Here is a 19269-nt window from a genome sequence, read left to right on the forward strand (position 1 = left end):
GAGAAAGAAAAAAAGAAAGGAAGGAAAAAGGAAGGAAGGAAGGAAAAAGAAGGAAGGAAGGAAGGAAGGAAGGAAGGAAGGAAGGAAGGAAGGAAGGAAGGAAGGAAGGAAGGAAGGAAAAAAGACTTGGTCTGGGCTGTTAAGCAACTAGCGATGTGATGAGAAGGATTGTTAGAAAGACCCGGGCCTGGCGACTGGAATCTTCTGAATTTGAATCCCAGCTTGGACTTTGCTGTCCGTGCCCCTCAGCACAGCTCATGTCTGGCCCTGAGGTTCAGGTCCGTGCTGTCCCCTTGGCAGGGTGTTCTTGGGCCGGAAAGCTAGGTGATAGTAAAGGCAAATTGCTACAGCTCCGAGTGGAGATTCTGGTAGCTTCTCTCTTTAGGACTGGCATGATAACAAACAGTCAACGACACTCAGGAGAAAAAACTGAGGAAAAAAAATGGGTGAGGGGGGCGCAGACCTGTCTCTGTCAGGAGGAGAGGGCTGGGCCTCAGCCAGCAGAGAATGCTGCTCTCTCTACAAGTCGGCTGAGGACTGGTTGTAAGAAGCCCAGCACCCACAGCTCCCCCTACTGGATATTTTCAGAATTTATGCCAAATAGCCTAATTTTGAGAGGACAGATTGGTTTCGATCAGCCCCAACAGACAGGGAGGCCAGGTCACAAACGGAGGCCTTGTTAAAACTTTTAACCTTTGCCTGAAGAAGACCAGCTGAAGGTAAAGATGGAGGGAGAGAGGGGCAGAGATTCTTAAGCTGGGACCAGGAAAGCCCTTGGGGCATGTGTGTCTGTGCATCAGGTCTTTTCTAGTTTGCATAAAGTCTCTCCTGGTCTGGGATAAGTCCATGTCGCCATGACATGGCTAAGGATGCAAGGAGTTCATCAGAGGCAAAGCCTGCTAAGAAAACTTGAGAAATACAAGTATAGGACCTGATGAAGAGCTTGCCACCAAGCCCAAGGGCCTGAGTTTGATTCCTGGAACCTATGTGGTGGAGGGAGAAACTGATTCCTAAAAGTTGTTCTCTGAGCCCCACATGCTCACTGTGGCTCATCACATACACACACACACACACACACACACACACACACACACATACTCACACGTGCACACACACATGCATACACACTCAAACATACACAATTATCTACACACACACTCACACACGTGTACACACATGTATACACACATACACACAGTCACACACACACTGTCACACACACTCATACACACCCATCCCCCACAGTACACCCACACACCCCCACAGACACACACATTCACACACACAGATATACACACATACACACACAAACACATATGCACACACCCCTACAAGTTTATCAAACACCAAACCAAAGTAAAATTTACAATATCTGAAGTCAATAAAAACTAGGCATGAATAATGAAGAGAAAAACTAGTTAATTAAAACCAACAGAGAAGATACATATGTCAGACAAAGACTGAGAAAGTCACAGTTCTGTCCCATATGTTCAATAGGGCAGAAAGGAAAAGTGTGTTAGGGAGAGATGTAAATGACACCCAAGCCTAAACTTTACAGATGCAAACACAACATTTGAGTCAAATCACACTGTCTCCAATTAAAGGCTGCTCAAACACTGACACCAAAATGTTCAACCTGCAGACCAGCAGTGAAGACAAAATGAAACCAGAGAAAATACTGGACACATCAATGGAACATGAGTGAACTGTGGGACAATGTCCGGGGAAAGGAGAAAAGATGTTGAAATTTTAAAGTCAACATTTCCCAAACTCGATGGAGATGCTGAACATCCAGTTCCCAGCATGCAAAGAACCCTGAACAAAGGCAACGTGATGAAAATCTCACACCACTACAAAACTCCTTAAAATCGATGACAAGGAAAACATCTTACAAGCAGGCAAAGCCAACACGTTGATAAGAGAGTCACGTTACCATGACAACAGCTCCCGTGCTGGACTCAGTTCCACCTAGAGGACAGTGGAGCATTTATCTTTAAAGTACTAGACCAGAAACACCATTGCCAATCTAAAAACAAACACCTAAAGCACCAATATCTGTAAAGAACAAAGGCATGATGAATACTCTTTTCAGATACACAAAAGCTGAAAGAGAAATGTAATTAACTGGCTAGGAAGACACAAAGTGACAGCAGAGAGAGACATGGAGGCACACAAAGGGATGGGATACCATTTCTAAACCATTTGAAGAATGGCTGGTCAAGGCCACATTGCTAGTGCTGTGTCGTGGGCCTTCTAACACACTGCGGTAAGGTGTGGAGAACCAGAGGGGCCAGCCTGGGATTCAGAGATGGAAGTGTGATGCCGTGGATGCCTGGGCATGCTGTGGTGCAATACGGCCTGCAGGCAGATCGCAGAAAGTGAAAGGTGCTCTTACACACCTAAAAGCAGATGCTTAACTCCCCTAAATAAACAGGGCAGCAAGTAACTCAATAAAGAAGGTGAGGCAGGATTAGAGAAGATGACCCAAAGGGAGGTGAAGAAGGAGACGGAGCAGCAGAGCAGTTGCACACAGTGGACAACACACAGAGCAGTGACTGTCAGCCTGCTGTATTCTGTATAAGTGTCCCAACACCTTAACCAAAAGGTGTGGGTTAGCACACTAGACGGAAAGTTAAGAACTGAACCTGGGAGTTGGCTCAGTGGAAAAGCACTTGCCTTGCAGAGTGAGGACCAGAGTTCGGATCCCTTAAACCCACATAGGTGCCAGACAGGCAGGGATCTCAGGGCAAGCCGGCTAGCTAGACTAGCTGCATGGGTGATGTCCGGATTAACTGAGAGGCTCTACCATTGAGGAGAGCGACTGAGGAAGCCTCCCAACATCTACCTCTGGCCTCCATATACATGTGCTCATACGTGCGTACATCAGTGCAGACCACACACATATACACATGCAAGAAATGTTAAGAACTAACTGTATTCTGTCATGAAAGATTCAAGTGAATAAAGTATTTCTTTCTTATTTTTGAGGCAGGGTCTCACTGTGTTGCCTTGACTGGTCTGAAACCCACCATGTAGAGTAGACTGGTGTCAATTTGGTGTTTTGGAAAGGATTAGGAGGTGTGGCCTCGTTGGAGATGTGTCACTGGAGGTGGGCTTGAAGTTTCAAAAGCCCATGCCAGGCCCAGTCTCTGTCTCTCTGCCTCTGCCCCCTGCTTCCAGCTTGTGAATAAGATGTAAGCACTCAGCTACTGCTCCAGCACCATGCCTGCCTGCCTACCACCATGCTTCCTGCCATGATGGTTATGAGCTCACCCTCTGAAAGTGTAAGAAAGTCCCAATTAAACATTTTGTTTTGTAAATTACCTTGGTCATGGCTTCTTCTTCTTTTTTTTTTTTTTCAAGACAGGGTTTCTCTGGAACTCACTCTGTAGCCGAGGCTGGCCTCGAACTCATAGAGATCTGCCTGGCTCTGCCTCCCGAGTGCTGGGATTAAAGACATGCGCCACCACCGCCTGGCTCATGGTTTCTTTTCTTTTTTTTTTTTTTTTTTTTTACAGCAATAGTATTAAGTACAGTACAGTATTAAGACACCACAAATCACAAGAAAGCTGGGGTGGGTGGAATTCATCAGACAAGTTCATTCAGAATGGGACATTTTTTTTTAAAACCAGGGATTAGAAAGAGAATTTCATAATGTTATGATATCAACTCATCAAAAGGATATAAATAATAGTTTTAATGAACCTGGCAATAGTCACAGTACATGAAACAAAATTCCATAAAACTTCAAGAAGAAATATTTAAATCCACAGAGTCACAGATTTCAACACAGTTCTTTCAATAATTGATGCAATAAGTGATCATCATATTTTTCACACTAGAGAAGCCTTGAACAGCCCTGTCAATCAACTCCACTTAACTGACATTAATAGCGAATTGCTGAAGGGCTGCAGATCACACCCTTTTTATAAGAGAAGATGGAACATTTCCCAAGATGGATGATATTTTGGAATTTTCAGTCTCTACAGATTCAGAGACTGAAATCATACAAAGGTTGCTTTCTGACCGCAATGGGATTAAATGATGTATAGAGGCATGATGACATCAATTAAACCCTAACACAATGTTACAGTAGAAATTAACAACCAGACACTGGATGGAAAGGTGAAGGTGCTGGAGTAACCAGACTGACTTGGAGAGAGTCCGAGCTGGAGGACATACACTACCCAGGTTCCATGAGGCAGGGGGATAAGTGAGAGCAATTTTACCACAAAGCCAGGTAAGTTGATAGAGCATGGTACTGGTGTCGGGCCAGCCATGCAGAACTGAGCCCACACGAGAACCACAACATGGTTAACGAGACAGTACCGAGGCAGTGAAGTGTGTGGAGACTCTTCTGAAGAAATGTTGTTGGAGCTGGGTGTGATAGCACATGCATCAGGGGTGGAGTTAGAAGACCAAGAGTTCCAGGTGATTCTCAACTACATACTGAGTTTGAAGCCAGCCTGCGTTACATGCTATCTGTCACACATGCATGCACGCACACAGGCACACACAAGCACAGAGCCAAAACCCCAAAGTGACAACAACACCTCCCACAAATGTTGCTGGAATTATTGGAAATAATTGGAAATGGGCTTTGATCCATATCTTTACCCAGACAAAAAGGCTAACATGACCTAAATATAAAACCTACAACTGTGAAGCTTCTAGAAGAAAACCTACGAGATGCTCGGTGAGTCAAAGATTCCAAGACATGATAGAAAGAACACTATTTAAGAACACATGATATAAAAAAACCCTCCTGCTGGTCTTTTTGTGATGGGGAAGGTTTTCCTTTCAAAGGTGTTGTTAGGAGAGCACAAAGATGAGACCTGGACCGTGGGGAAGTATTTGTAAGTCACAAATTCAATAAGCACCCTGTATCTAATATATTTAAAGAACTTTCCAAACTTAATAAGAGAAGAACTGAACCCAGAGGTCTCTCTGTAATGAACCTGGGCACATTACAGTGTTCCCTGAGTGGGGACGTTTTGATTTATTTTATTTAAAACTGTCTGAATAAATGGGAATGCTATAAAAAAAGAAATACGTACACTAAAAATATAAGTTAAAATTAATTGTAAAAATGTTTATTTAATACTTACTAAAATGGCTAAAGAAATAAAAATATGACTGTATCAGTTTTAATCAAGGATCTCCAACACATAAGGCCCTATGCGCGCGCGCACACACACACACACACACACACACACACACACACACACACACCACAGGAGGAAGAGGAGGGAAAGAAAAGCTTTTTAAAAAGATTAAGTGAATACATCCTACTAGGGAAGAATTTTATTGTAAGTAAATTATGACTGAAGAATACGTGAAAAAAATGTCCCTTAGAACTGGTGAGTGCGTCAATGTCAGGTTAGAAAGAGGTAACCAGTGTTCCTGTAAGCGACTGATCTTTCTTCTATGAACACAGTGTCTTTTTCTATAGTTTAGACCACTGGCGTGAGAACAGTTCTAAGAGTCAGAAGTGTATGTTTATTTATTTGTTGTAGTGCCTAAGATCAACCCCAGGACCCTGTTCACGATGGACACACACTCTACCACCTAACCTACATTCCTCGCCCACACATGTGTATATTTAAACATTTCCTACCTTTGGTCTCTGTATCTTTACATGCTAAATGCTGTGGTGTCATTGTAACTGAATGGGAGTGTCCAGGAAGAGTTTGTTCAGTGTTTAAACAGCCATTTAGCAAATCAGAGCTGTGACAGGCAGGGGCCAAATGTTGCCTTTAAAAAGGTTTCTTTATTCATCTGTTTCTATTTGATGATGCCCCTGATATCTATCCTCTACTGATCATTATCCATGTATCAGTCAATCAATTAATCAATCAATCAATCAATCAATCTACCTAGCTACTTCTCATCTACCATCCCTATCTATCTATCTATCTATCTATCTATCTATCTATCTATCTATCTATCTATCTATCTATCTATCTATCATCTATCTATCTATCATCTATCTATCTATCATCTCTCTATCCATCTATCTTTTTAGCACTGAGGTGGAACCTAAGCCCTTGTGCATGCCTCTGACACTGATCCACATTCCCAGTTCCTGCCTTTTGTTTATTATTATTATTGTTGTTGTTGTTGTTGTTCTTGTTTTCTTTCTAGATCCTGAACAGAATGACAAGCACATTACAGGCACTATCCCCCATAGACCCCATGGAGTGGTTATTATTACCATTTGACCTAAGGAAACGGAAGCACAGAGGGGTCAGATAACGAAGTCACACATCCGTGAACCTCAGAGGATTCTCGCCAGCTCTGACTTCAGTCTGTGACTGCTTCTCTGCATGATTGCTTAGGATTTTTCCCTAGGTTATTTCCCCTGGTGCACAGGTTTTCACCAATCACTGACTCAGCCGACTGATTCATTTAATGCTTGTTGCGTGCTTAGTGTTGCTTTCTGAGCTGGCAGTGGTTTCTCTTTGTGTTTTCAGAGGAAAGTAAAATAATGTCTAGCCAGGTCAGAAGGGACTGGCAAGACATATTTCTGAAGAGGAGACTCAGTGAGTGTCGATCTTTAATGAGCGGCCTTCCATAGGCTCACAGCCATCCACCATTGGGATATTTGCCTGCAGCTGTGCTAAGAATGAAGGCCTGGGGGAAATGTTTGTCCCCTAGGGGTTTCCCTAAAGCCCCAGCATCAAACACTATGTAGGAAATGGGACAATTTTCTCTGTAGGAATGACTTTATCCTGGTCCAGCTTACAACTCACTAGTTTGAAATTTTATTGTTAGGTAATGTGTCCCCCACACATCTCTGTGTCAAGTCCCTGACTCCAGTGTGATGGTGCCAGGGGGTGGGGCCTTTTGGAAGTGATTAGGCAGGCAACAGGGCAAGTGACAGTCTCTTCAAAGTCATGGCATCCTCACCTGGGGTCCTTGTACAACTGGTTTCTCACACGTTTATGTCAGTCTCTCTGACTCGTCTGTGACATACAGGGTCATGGATTATGGCATATGTGACTAGAGGCAAGCCTTAATCTATATGTGATTATGTGCAGCACATTGTAGGTGATCAATAAATGCTTTCTTTTTATGGGTTGGCCAGTCCTGGAAGGAGCTTTGGAAAAAAGATAGCGTGAGTATGGGGATAGAGAGAATCCTCATAGTCCAAGTGGGGTCTTTTAATAACACATGAAAACTACTTACTAAAGCAAAAGTGAATATTTCTTTCCTGCATCTGAAATCATTCTGTGTCACCTCGGGGACCCCACTAAGAATGTGGACAGCAAGCTGGGTGGTGGCGGCGGCGGCGGCGGCGGCGGCGGCGGCGGCGCACGCCTTTAATCCCAGCACTCGGGAGGCAGAGCCAGGCAGATCTCTGTGAGTTCGAGGCCAGCCTGGTCTACAGAGTGAGCTCCAGGACAGGCACCAAAACTACACAGAGAAACCCTGTCTTGAAAAACCAAAAAAAAAAAAAAAAAAAAAAAAAAAGTGCGGATAGCAGAATTGGTTGGTTCTCAGCAACCCCGCTTGAAACAGCAATCATAGAATTTGCTTCAGGGCCATATTTGTGATGCCTTGTGAGGCTGAAGGTGCTGACGAGACATTTTGAGGTCATTATCACGGTTCCCTTAGGTCACTGCTGGTGGTGGCCTCTGTGTCAAGGTTTCGCTCATGTATCAGGAACTGTCAGCAAACCGCCAGCTGGCCTGTTGTCTTAAAATAAGACAATGCATTTCCTGCCCAGCGAGAGTTAGGGGCCTCCCAGGAGCCTCATCTTTTAAGAGTCTGCCTAGCTCAGGCAACAGCACTAGCCAAAAACATACCCCGAGATTCCAGGCATCACCCGCTGGAACTGTCTGCCTGGGAAACAGACGCGAGCTAAGTTCCTCGTGTGAACTCCGAATAGTTTATCCCTCAAAGCTCATACAAATTGGCTCTCGATCCATAGATTCGTTATGTGTTTGTGAAATGTGTGGTGCCCAGCAAGCCGTATAAAGTGGGAAGGGAGAGCTAGGGAATGCAAATAACACTGCACAAAATATACCACCGAAAACAGCACCGAATGTAGCAACATCGAGCTGGAAAGAAAAAATGCAGATCATTTCTCCTTTAGGGGCCGAAGAGATGGCTCGGTGGCTAAGAGAGCTGACTGCTCCTATGGAGGACCTGGGTTCTGTTCTCAGAACCCATATCTGGTGGCTCACAACAACCGGTAACTCCAGTTCCAGAGAGGGATCCAACACCCTCTTCTGGCCTCTGTGGACACTACATGCATGTGGTGGGCATTAATTCTAACACAAACACACATACACATACAACTAACTAAGTCTTAAGAAGGCAATTTCTCTTTGAAATGGACTACTAGGATCACAAGTGAGCTTTAGTATGTGTGACTCCTTTGCACACGTTCTGACTCTGTTACTTTGCATTCACGACTAAATAAAAAAAAAAGAATGTGTAAATGAAAAACAGCGAGTTTCATCTCAAGTAGGGTGTTGGCTACTCAGTGCCAAACGTGGTGGAGCATGTCTGTAACCTGACCAATCTGGAGGCTGAGGCAAGAAGTTTGCCTGGGCTTCAAGGCCAGTCTGGGCTACATAGTGAGGTCTGGGACAGCCTGTGCTGCAGAGCAAAATTCTGTTCAAATGTGATTAAGTTGCTTAGTCAAAAATATGTTTCTCTATATGCATGCTTGAAAAAGAGGCAGTAATTTTAATTAGAGTGAGTCAGATTAAATTGAAGTAAAAACATCTTCCCTCTGTTAGGAAGCTATTTTCCCCTCAGTGAGAATGCATGCCTTGTTCTTATTTTTAGAAGATGATGGGTAATTCGTTTTTTTCCATTTTGCTTTTGGTGTTTTCTGAGTTTTCAGGATTGATCCGCTATCTCCAGAATCAGACATTGTAGAAGTACTTCTCACAGTGAGCCAGAGATGCTGTAGACGGATGTGCTTGTTGTCACACCGTAAAGGAAGCTGGTACCCCATCCGCCTCCAATGCGAGGTCATGGGGAGGATGGGAACATGCTTCCTCAGAATAGAGGGATGGACCCGTGTCAGCAGTCCTGAGCTGGCCTTGTCCTTGCGGAAACGTAAAGCGATAGTCAAGACCAGACTTGTCATGGCCACAAAGTGGGCACGGTAAGGCAGGCAGCCAAGGAAGGGTTTATCTTCTTCCTGAGCTGAAGGAAGGAAGCTTGGAATGTTTGCAGCATGGAGATAAAGGGAAGCACCCTTTGACCTCACTAGCAAACAACAGAATTGATGTCAGGCATCCATTTTCATGTTTTGCCTCTCTGACCATGAGCCTGCTCTGAGAGGAAATGCCTGAGCATTAAAAAAAAAAAAATCCTTTTTAGCACTGATGATCCCAGGGGAGAACCTTGCCATATCTGCTAACACATGGCATAGCGTGGTGAGGACGACTGCTAAGAATTTGAGTCCTGTTTGCAGCTCATGTTTTAGATGATATCCATGGTTAATAAAAGGCTCAGAGAAATATGCTCTCACATAGGCTGGGTGTAGTATGTCATTCTTTCTAGTGGACACACTAACTTTCCTAATGCATCTCAGAAAATAGCTTGCTCTTGTTATGCTATGTCAGGCCAATAACTGCATCATTTAATTTTTTTGTGAGCTAGAAAGATAAAAGCAAACGTAAACTCTCTTTCTAGTCTATCAGGAAGGCTATGAGAAGTGGATGCAGTCATGAATATGTTTGGCACCAAAAGCCATCCTTGAACTCTGAAAGCACGGGAGCTACAGTAAAGATAACTGAGTTCAGCACTTGGGTCTGGTACACTAGAGTCACAGAAGTATGCAGTACTGCAGGCAGGTGTGATGTTTAGCAACTTGACATAACCATAACTTAGAATCACCTGGGAAGAGAGCATCAGTGAGGGATTGTCCACCGACCTTTGGATTTGTCTGTGGTGGTGGGGGCATTGTCTTAAGTTAATCAAAGACCCGCACAGTGTGGGGGACACTATTCCCTAAGCAGGGGATCATGAACTGTCTAAGAGGGAGGAAATCAAGCTGAGCATGAGCAAGCATGCTTGTGAATCCCAGGGGGATATTTCCATACTGGCTTAGAAGTGAGGGAACAAGTATTTCTTCCTTTTTGCTCTCGACTGTTTGTTTGATTAACTCTGTGAAGTTCCTGCCTTGACTTCCCCACAATGATGGATGTAATCGGAAATTTTAAGATGAAGTAAGCCCCTTTATCCCCCAAGTTGCTTTTTTGTCGGAGTATTTTGTCATGGTAACAGAAATGAAACCAGAATACAGAGTAAGGTTGGAATAGAGCAATGACTGGAATGGTCAGGATGTCTAAATCCCAAAACTTTATCTTCCCAGGGCAAGAAACACGCTCCAGGCCTTGGCTAGGGAAGGTGAAGACACCACGAGAGGAGTCAGAGACACCGCAGCTTCTTCTCCCCTCCTCTTTCCTTGACAAGCTCGGCTCTAGGTAGAGGACAAGAGAGAAATACAGTAGCCTTTGGTGCCTGCTGCATCACTTAGCATACCACAGGGAAACTGGGAAGACACGCTCTTCAAATACCTGAGTCTTCCTAGTCAGATGGGAATATTCAGAAGTCACATCAGGTGATGGACAGTCAAGGGCATCCCTATACCTAATGCCAGTAATGTGGGCGGAGTGGAAGCCATTATTCATTTAGTCATTAGTCATAGGAAAACAAACAGAAGACACAGTTTTGTATATAAAATGAGCTCACGTATTTAGAAGGTGGGTAGAAAAACATCAAGATCAAAATTAACCTGGACACTTAGAGTCTCTGTGTGCCAGTGTGTGAGTTGCCATCTTTCCCTTTGTCTTTGGGAAGGCCTTTCTGAACTTCAGAGGCCACGCACAGTTATTTAGTCAGGCAGAGACAAAGCAGAGGAGAACACGCCTCCTTGTGAATCCCAGGGGGATATTTCCATACTGGCTTAGAAGTGAGGGAACAAGTGGCTAATCCATGAACTAAAATTTTCAGATTTTTGACCACCCCCAATGGGGAGGGGCCCATATAATTTGCATACCACAGAAAAGATCCAGTCAATAAATATTTGGGTATGGACATCTATAATCAGTTTCAGCCAGCAAATGTTGTGATGGGTCTCAGAAGCCTGGGTTTATCGTTGACTAGGACTTCCTCCAGTGCAACCTGGTTGCAGTTAATTTTTATGCATATATGCTGGGCTAGCTAGCTCTCTAGTGCTGTGATGAACATAACACAAAGCAAATTGGCAAAAGGAACGGTTATTTGGTTTACACTTCTGTGTCACAGCTCATCACCCAAGGAAGTGAAGGCAGGAACCTGGAGGAAGGAATTGAAGCCGAGACCATGGAAGAGTGCTGCTTGCTGCCTCGCTTGCCTTTCCATACTCAGCCTGCTTTTCTGTACCCCCCCGCCCCCAGTATCACCTGTCCAGAGCAGCACTGCCCATAGTAGGCTGGACCCTCTCACATAAATTCTCAGTCAAGAAAATTCCCCATAGACTTGCCTATAAGTAGGCCAATCTGTTGAAGGCATTTTCTCAATTGAGACTCACTTTTTCCAGATGGCTCTAGCTTGAATCAAGCTGATGAATGAAATCAACCAACCAACCAACAAACCAACCAACTGACTGACCAACCAACCGACTGACCAACCAACCAACCAACCAACCAAGATACTTCAACAGCATGTATACGATTTCATATAACTCCACATACCATTACCTTTACAGTTTATCACAGTATGTCTTTTAAAGTCAACATTATAGTTTTTGACATATAAAGTTTTTAGATGTAAAATTTTAAAATGTTTTGTGATTGTTTATGATATGGATAAAGACAATAACAACAGTCTTTGAGAATTTGTGATAAGAAAAGTTATTTTGGTGTTACAAATGTCCAATGTTCTTTCTTTGGACATTACTTTTTTATATATACACATACATACATATATGTCATATATACACATAAACATATGATCTCCATTATACACATGTGTATGATATATTCTCCCAATTGCATATTTTTTTTTTTTTTTTTTTTTTTTTTTTTTTTTTTTTGGTTTTTCGAGACAGGGTTTCTCTGTGTAGCTTTGCGCCTTTCCTGGAACTCACTTGGTAGTCCAGGCTGGCCTCGAACTCACAGAGATCCGCCTGGCTCTGCCTCCCGAGTGCTGGGATTAAAGGCGTGCGCCACCACCGCCCGGCAAATTGCATATTTTTATGACTTACAAAAGGTCTTTTTTTTCTTTTGTTCTTTCATCCTCTCCTTTTTTTCTTTGGAGACAGGGTCTTGCTATATATCCTAGGTTGGTCTAAAATTTGCTTTGCAACCCAGGTTAGCCTTGAAATCATGATTCTCCTGCCTCAGCCTCCCAAGTACTAGAGCTATAGGAATAGGCTTGGTTCCAAGGAATTCTTTTGAGGAGAGATCACTAACTGTAGCAAGCAGATTCCTATATAAAAGTTAATGGGGAAAGAGGGATTTTCTACATATAAATGAAATGCCAGCTTCTTAAAAATCATACTCACAAAAAAAAAAAAAAAAAAAAAAAAAAAAAAAAAAAAAAAAAAAAAAAAAAAAAAAAAAAAAAAAAAAAAAAAAAAAAAAAAAAAAAAAGCCGGGCCGTGGTGGCGCACGCCTTTAATCCCAGCACTCGGGAGGCAGAGCCAGGCGGATCTCTGTGAGTTCGAGGTCAGCCTGGACTACCAAGGGAGTTCCAGGAAAGGCGCAAAGCTACACAGAGAAACCCTGTCTCGAAAAACCAAAAAAAAAAAAAAAAATCATACTCACATTCTTCTTTCACTGGATTTCCTTCCTATCATATTTCTTGGGAATTGGAAAAGCAAGTTTCAAAATCCAAAGATTGTATCACTTACCCATGCAGTCTGGGCCCCAGTGGCCTGGACAACATTGAGGTTGTAGGTAGTCCTTCCTACATATATGGCGGCATCCAGGGACAGACAGGGAGTATGTTCTGATCTCAAGCGAGTACCTTGGAGAACAAAGAGAGGATGTGAACTCATGACCATAAGAGTAGAATTAACTTTAGGTGGTGGGGTTGTCCTAGATTTTATTATTTATTTATTTATTCAATTAATTTGTTGTTATATGTATATGGTGTGTGTGTGTGTGTGTGTGTGTGTGTGTGTGTGTGTGGTGTGTACATTTGCTAGAGCATGAATGCATGTAGAGGTCAGAGGATGATATAGGTTCTGAGGATCAGATTCAGACCATCAGGCTTGTATGGCAAGCGCTTTTACTCATGGTACCATCTTATCCATGCTAAGTCCTAGATTTTAATTTAGGCTTTTAATACACACACACACACACACACACACACACACACACACACACACACATACACACACACACACACACACACACACACACACACACACTCAATTTAGCTTGCTAGGTAGAATAAGCTTAATCATGAATTATTCTTAATTGTTATAGATGGCCAAATAAAAATTAAGAAACAATGAAAATGAAGGGTGTTCTAGTTTGCTTTTGCTAGTTGGTTTTTCTATTGCTGTCTAGTTGTTTATCTATTGCTGTCTAGTTGTTTATCTACTGCTATCTAGTTGTTTATCTATTGCTATGATAAACAACATGATCCAAAGCACCTTGGGGGAGTAAAGGGGTCGATTTGGCTGACACACTTCTCAGTCCACCACTGAGGCAAATCAGGGCAGAAACTGAAGCAGAGACCATGGAGGAATGCTGCTTACTGGCTTGCTCAGTCTGATTTCTTACACAACCCAGGACCACTGGCCCAGGGGTGGTACTACCTACAAGGGGCTGAGTCCTACATCATCAGTCATCAATCAAGAAAATGCCCCATAGACATGTCCTCAGGCCAACCTGATGGAGGAAATTTCTCAGCTGAGGTCCTCTCCTTCAAGGTGGCTCTAGTTTGTGCCATGTTGACAAAAAAAATGAGCCAGCACACAGGGGGTAGATACACTGTTATCAGAAGTTATTAAATAAAATGAATGATGATAATACGTCTTGGAAGAGTCGAGAAGTGGCCCTCAATCTGCTGCTGAGCCTTCTATCAGCCTGTTCAAGAAGGGAAGGGTAACGAGTTATATGATACACAAGGGTCTGCAGATTGAACGTAAACCTCGTTCTTCAGATTAGCACATTCATCGCGGACACCATTTCTAAAAAGAAATTCTGCCGCTGAGATGCTACAGTGTAGTTAGTGACGTGCACTCCACCACCTGTGCAGGAGACACTCTGGTACATCCCTTCGAACAATTTCTAGCAGCAAGTGAGGAACCGCTCTAGACTACAACTCTATGGAGCCTGACGGTTACCTTCTAGGATAAGACTCATTCTAGACTCATTCTAGGATAAGACTTCAGGGTGGAGACCATCTTTAATGAATAAGGTCTCTTTCGTCTTTCACCTGCGCTGTTGTTGAGAATAGCGTGTGTGTGTGTGTGTGTGTGTGTGTGTGTGTGTGTGTGTGTGTGTGTGTGTGTATGTGTGTTGGAATGTTAACTCAGCAGTTAAAAGTGCTTGCTGCTCTTCCAGAGGACCCAGGTTAAGTTCCCAGCACCAACAATGTGGCTCATAACCATCTGTAATTCCAGTTCCAGGGGATCTGACACTGTCTTCTAGCCTTTGGAGGTGGTATTGTAAGTACATGGTGCACAGACATCCATGCCAGCAAGATACATAAAATAAAAACAAATAAAAAAAAAACCCCAAATACAAAAGATCAGGGTGGGGGAAGGTTTTTCCTGAGCAGTTCCTAAAATGCAGCTGACCAACAAACAGCAGACATCTGCTGTGTGCATAGTTAAGTCAGGGATGGCACTGACAGTCTCTGAAAGGTTGACTATGCCAGCAGGGATATCTCTACAGGAAGGGGACAGAGGGAACTCACAGCAGAGTTGAAGGCCTTAACTTCTCAGAGGACAAAAATGGAGCCCACGAATGTATGAACGTGTATCTATAACCCAGAAGACTCTATCTGAAACCACAATGAATGTGATCTCACACCCATTAGGTGAATTTTGTCTAAGGCTGCCTAATGCAAATACTGGTGGATATGGAGAAAAGAGAATTGTTCAGTGTTGATAGGAATGTCAGTCAGTGCAGCCACTGTGTAAAACAGCTCTTCAAAATATTAAAAATATAGCTGTCATATGACCTATCAACCCTACATCTGAGAATATAGTCGGGTAAATGATATGAAGATTTCATATATACATATACATGTATACATACATACATATATATGTGTGTGTATACATATATAGTTTATATTTCCATCTTAATTATAGCATTATTCATAATAGCCACAACATTCTAAGCTTTCACTGATGGATGAATGGATAAAGAAAAAACCATGCATATGTCACAGAGAATATTGAACACTGCATATGCAGTGGAATATTAGTTAGCTTTAAGATAGGAAATCATGCAATTTTTTTTTTTTTTGGTTTTTCGAGACAGGGTTTCTCTGTGTAGCTTTGCACCTTTCCTGGAACTCACTTGGTAGTCCAGGCTGGCCTCGAGCTCACAGAGATCCGCCTGGCTCTGCCTCCCGAGTGCTGGGATTAAAGGCGTGCGCCACCACCGCCTGGCGCAATTTGTTTTTTTAAATTTTGTCTTTATTTTTTTTTGTGTGTGTGTGAGTGCTTTGCACTATGTGTGTGCGGTGCCCATGGAGGCCAGAAGAAGACATCAGATCTTTCGGAACAGGAATTACATACAGTTGTGAACCACCACATGGGTGCTAGGAGTTGAACCTAGTCCCTCTGGGAGAGCAGTCGGTACTCTTGACTGTGGAACCATCTCTCCAGCTCTGAGATTATGCAATTCATAAGCAACATGGATTAACTTGGTGGTAGCATACTAAGAGAAAAAGGCCAAACACAGAAAGGCAAATCCTACCTGATCCTACCGACACAAGGAAGCTCAGATGGGTAAATGGATAGCAGCAGAGCATGAAGTGGTTGTTGGGGGTTAAATGAGTTGAGAAGTGAGGTATTTGTCAGAGGGCACAAAGCTCTGGTTATGAAAGTTCTGGAAGTCTATTGTGAAGTCTATGCCTGTAGCTAACAATCATGTTTACTTGAAACTGTATGCTTACCGTTTGCAAAGATGGGGGATTGTGGGTTAGTGTTCTTGTCAAGGAGAAAAAGAGGACGCAGTAAAACAGATGGAAGCTGTGGGTGTGTTGATGGGGAACTAGTGGACATGGGGTTGCAGGTGTACTGATCTCTAAGTGCATTGAATTATATGCATTAAACAGGTTCAATCTTTTATGTTAATCACACCTCTATAATGCAATTTCTTGAAACATCAAAAATACACAGTAAAATAAAACAAAAGAACCAATCAGGTTTTGTTTTTGCTTGTTTGTTTTAGCATAAATGAATGACAGACCAGTCTTCCATTTTAAAACGAGCAGTATCCATGAAAAATTTTAGTGTGTGTGTGTGTGTGTGTGTGTGTGTGTGTGTGTGTGTGTGTGTGTGTAATAGTAGTAGTAGTAGTAGAGGTAGCAGTAATAGTAGCTGGGGTACATACAACCCAGTGCTCATCTTGGCCCTTATCAAAATAATACAAAACATTCTTAGTAAGAAGCCATATAAGTTTAACCTTGAACTTTGATATGATCTTAATAAAAAAACGAGAGCCACAGCAAATGTATTCTCACTCAGTGATTCATTGGTTAACTGATGCATGTACTTGCTAATTCTAGACCACTTAATATTGAGAAACTTTGGTTCATAAAATGATATGATCATACTAGGCAATTGTGAACGTAAAATATTGTTATAAAACAATGCTAAGGTTTCATTTCATTCATGTTAAAAATAGTAATTTGAGCCGGGCGGTGGTGGCGCACGCCTTTAATCCCAGCACTCGGGAGGCAGAGCCAGGCGGATCTCTGTGAGTTCGAGGCCAGCCTGGGCTACCAAGTGAGTTCCAGGAAAAGGCGCAAAGCTACACAGAGAAACCCTGTCTCGAAAAACCAAAAAAAAAAAAAAATAGTAATTTGTCATTCTTGAATTAAAAATGAACTCATTTCGGCTGGGGGACAGCTCAGTTGGTAAAGTGTCTGCTGTGCAAGCATGAGGACCTGAGGCTGGATGCCCAGTACCCACATAAAAAGCTGGGCATCGTGGTGCCCTCCGGTAGCCGTAGCCTGGAGCAACAGAGACCAGAGGCTTCCCAGAGTTCTCTGGACAGCTCTTCCAGCTGAATCAGTGAGCTCCAGCTTCAGAGAGACCTTGTCTCAACAGGTAAGATGGACAGTGGTTGAGGAACATATCCATTGTCAACCTCTGTCCTCACACGTGAATGAACCACACACACACACACACACACACACACACACACACACACACACACACACACAAAAGACCACATAAATATCCACAAACTTGTACACATGTATATAATTCATAAATTAAAACTTAATTCATTGCACAATGCCCAATTTCTAAATTGGTTAGCTGAATAAATAACAAATTGTGTTTGCCTTTGAGCCTACACCTGTTAGTAGGAGTGCAGACCCACTTGTCCCCTTTTGAGAGGACCAGTCTTGAATTATGAGAGTTCTGGATCAGAAGTGACCTTTAAGAAGTGACCATTGTTGGACAGGTAATCCAACAATGCTAAAAGTTTTCTATCCTACATCTTTGGGTTCTAATTAGTATCAGGTTCCACAGCTTATTAGCAAAATAAATACCAGACCCAAGGCTTAGCAAATTTATTTTACTTTTGAGACAGAATCTTAAAATGTAGTCAAGGCAACCTACAGTTTTTTTTTTAATATGTTCAAATTAGAACCCTATTCTTTCTTTCTTTCTTTCTTTCTTTCTTTCTTTCTTTCTTTCTTTCTTTCTTTCTATCTATCTATCTATCCATCCATCCATCCATCTATGGTGTGTGTGTGTGTGTGTGTGTGTGTGTGTGTGTGTGTGTGTGTGTGTATGTTGTGTGTGTGTGTGTGTTGCGTGCATATGAGTGAGCAGGTATGTATGCTTATGCTCATGGATAGAGGCCAGGGCAGGATGTCAGGTGTTTTCTTCTGTTACTTTCCACCTTGTCTCCTTGAGAGAAGGTCTCTCACCGACCTGGAAACTTGCCATTTGGGCTAGGCTGGCAGACCGTCCAGGGACCCATCTTTCTCTAGCTCTCAGTGCTGGGTCACAGGCTTCCGGAGCTTCACCTGTTTTCTTAGGTGGGTGCTGGGGATCTGACCTCAGGTTCTCATACTCACATATCCACTGAGCCATCTCCCCAGGTCTAGAACCATTTTAAAATGAAACAAGACTCCAGTTGAAAAAAATAGAAGGGAAAGAGGAAGGAGAGTGTTTATGTACAATAGAAGTTTGTATTTAAATGTGAGTCAATAGTCAGAAAGATTTAGACTCAATTCTATAGATTGTGAGTTACCTAAGTTTGGGCTCAGTATAGTCTTAGAGTAAGAGATAAATCCTGGAACTACTTTGCAATGTTTGAGACAGGATGTTCCAGTTTGGAGTCACAGTTCTTAGGGTACCAAAACATGAACACATTCATCTTCTCATAATAAGTACCTGCAATCTCGAACTCCAAAAGTGTCATTGGTAATCTTGGTGTAACCGTCTGGACACTTGGCTGCAATGTTAATCGAGCAGGCTTGGCACTCGGTCCTGATCGTTAGAAAAGACTTCTTGTCACACCTTTTTGCCTGTGCAAATACAGCAAAGAGCACGCATTCCTGTTAATCAGAGCCTTGAAAGTATCTGGCAGGAATCCTTGTCTACCTGCCTCACTTCCCTAAAGCCAGGAATGGCAATGAGGATGATTGGTATCAACGGGCTGTTTAGCGAGAGATCCCGCAGAGCAGTGCATCTGGCTTGAATTCCAGAGTGTTAGCACTTCGGCTTTGAACTGCCTTTTGTGATTGCTACCTTTTGTTTGAAACGTTTGATTCTTATCTGGGTTCTTCCTGAAGGATCCAGAGCCTCTGCTTAGTCTGCTTAGTTGTGAAAGGACTTGGAAAACCAAGATGTCTCTAGCTGAGAATTGCTTGGGTAAATGGTTTCCTTTAAATAACTTCAGTTAAGAGGTTTTGGTATGTGGAAACTGACTTGCTAAGAGGTGCAAATTGTGAACAATAATTATATATATATATATACACATATACATACATATATATATATATATACATATATATAAACAGGCAGTTATTTCATCAGAAGCTGACTCCTCTGCTGTTAGGCTAAATCTGAAATTCATCCAGGCATGATCATTTTCTTCCACAGAC

General features: G+C 42.7%; 1 protein-coding gene across 1 annotated transcript in view; it reads right to left on the reverse strand.

Moving 5' to 3' along the window:
- Positions 1-19269, reverse strand: part of Stab2 (stabilin 2) — a 177669-nt gene that overhangs the window by 156466 nt on the left and 1934 nt on the right. Inside the window, exons 2-3 of the mRNA XM_052753018.1 lie at positions 18557-18690; positions 12863-12978 (exon numbers count right to left, since the gene is read on the reverse strand). Coding sequence (XP_052608978.1) covers positions 12863-12978; positions 18557-18690 — 250 coding nt within the window. The remainder of the gene's footprint in view (positions 1-12862; positions 12979-18556; positions 18691-19269) is intronic.

The sequence above is a fragment of the Peromyscus californicus genome, unplaced genomic scaffold (assembly GCF_007827085.1).
Source record: "Peromyscus californicus insignis strain IS unplaced genomic scaffold, ASM782708v3 Scaffold_24__1_contigs__length_46423439, whole genome shotgun sequence".
Taxonomy (NCBI): domain Eukaryota; kingdom Metazoa; phylum Chordata; class Mammalia; order Rodentia; family Cricetidae; genus Peromyscus; species Peromyscus californicus.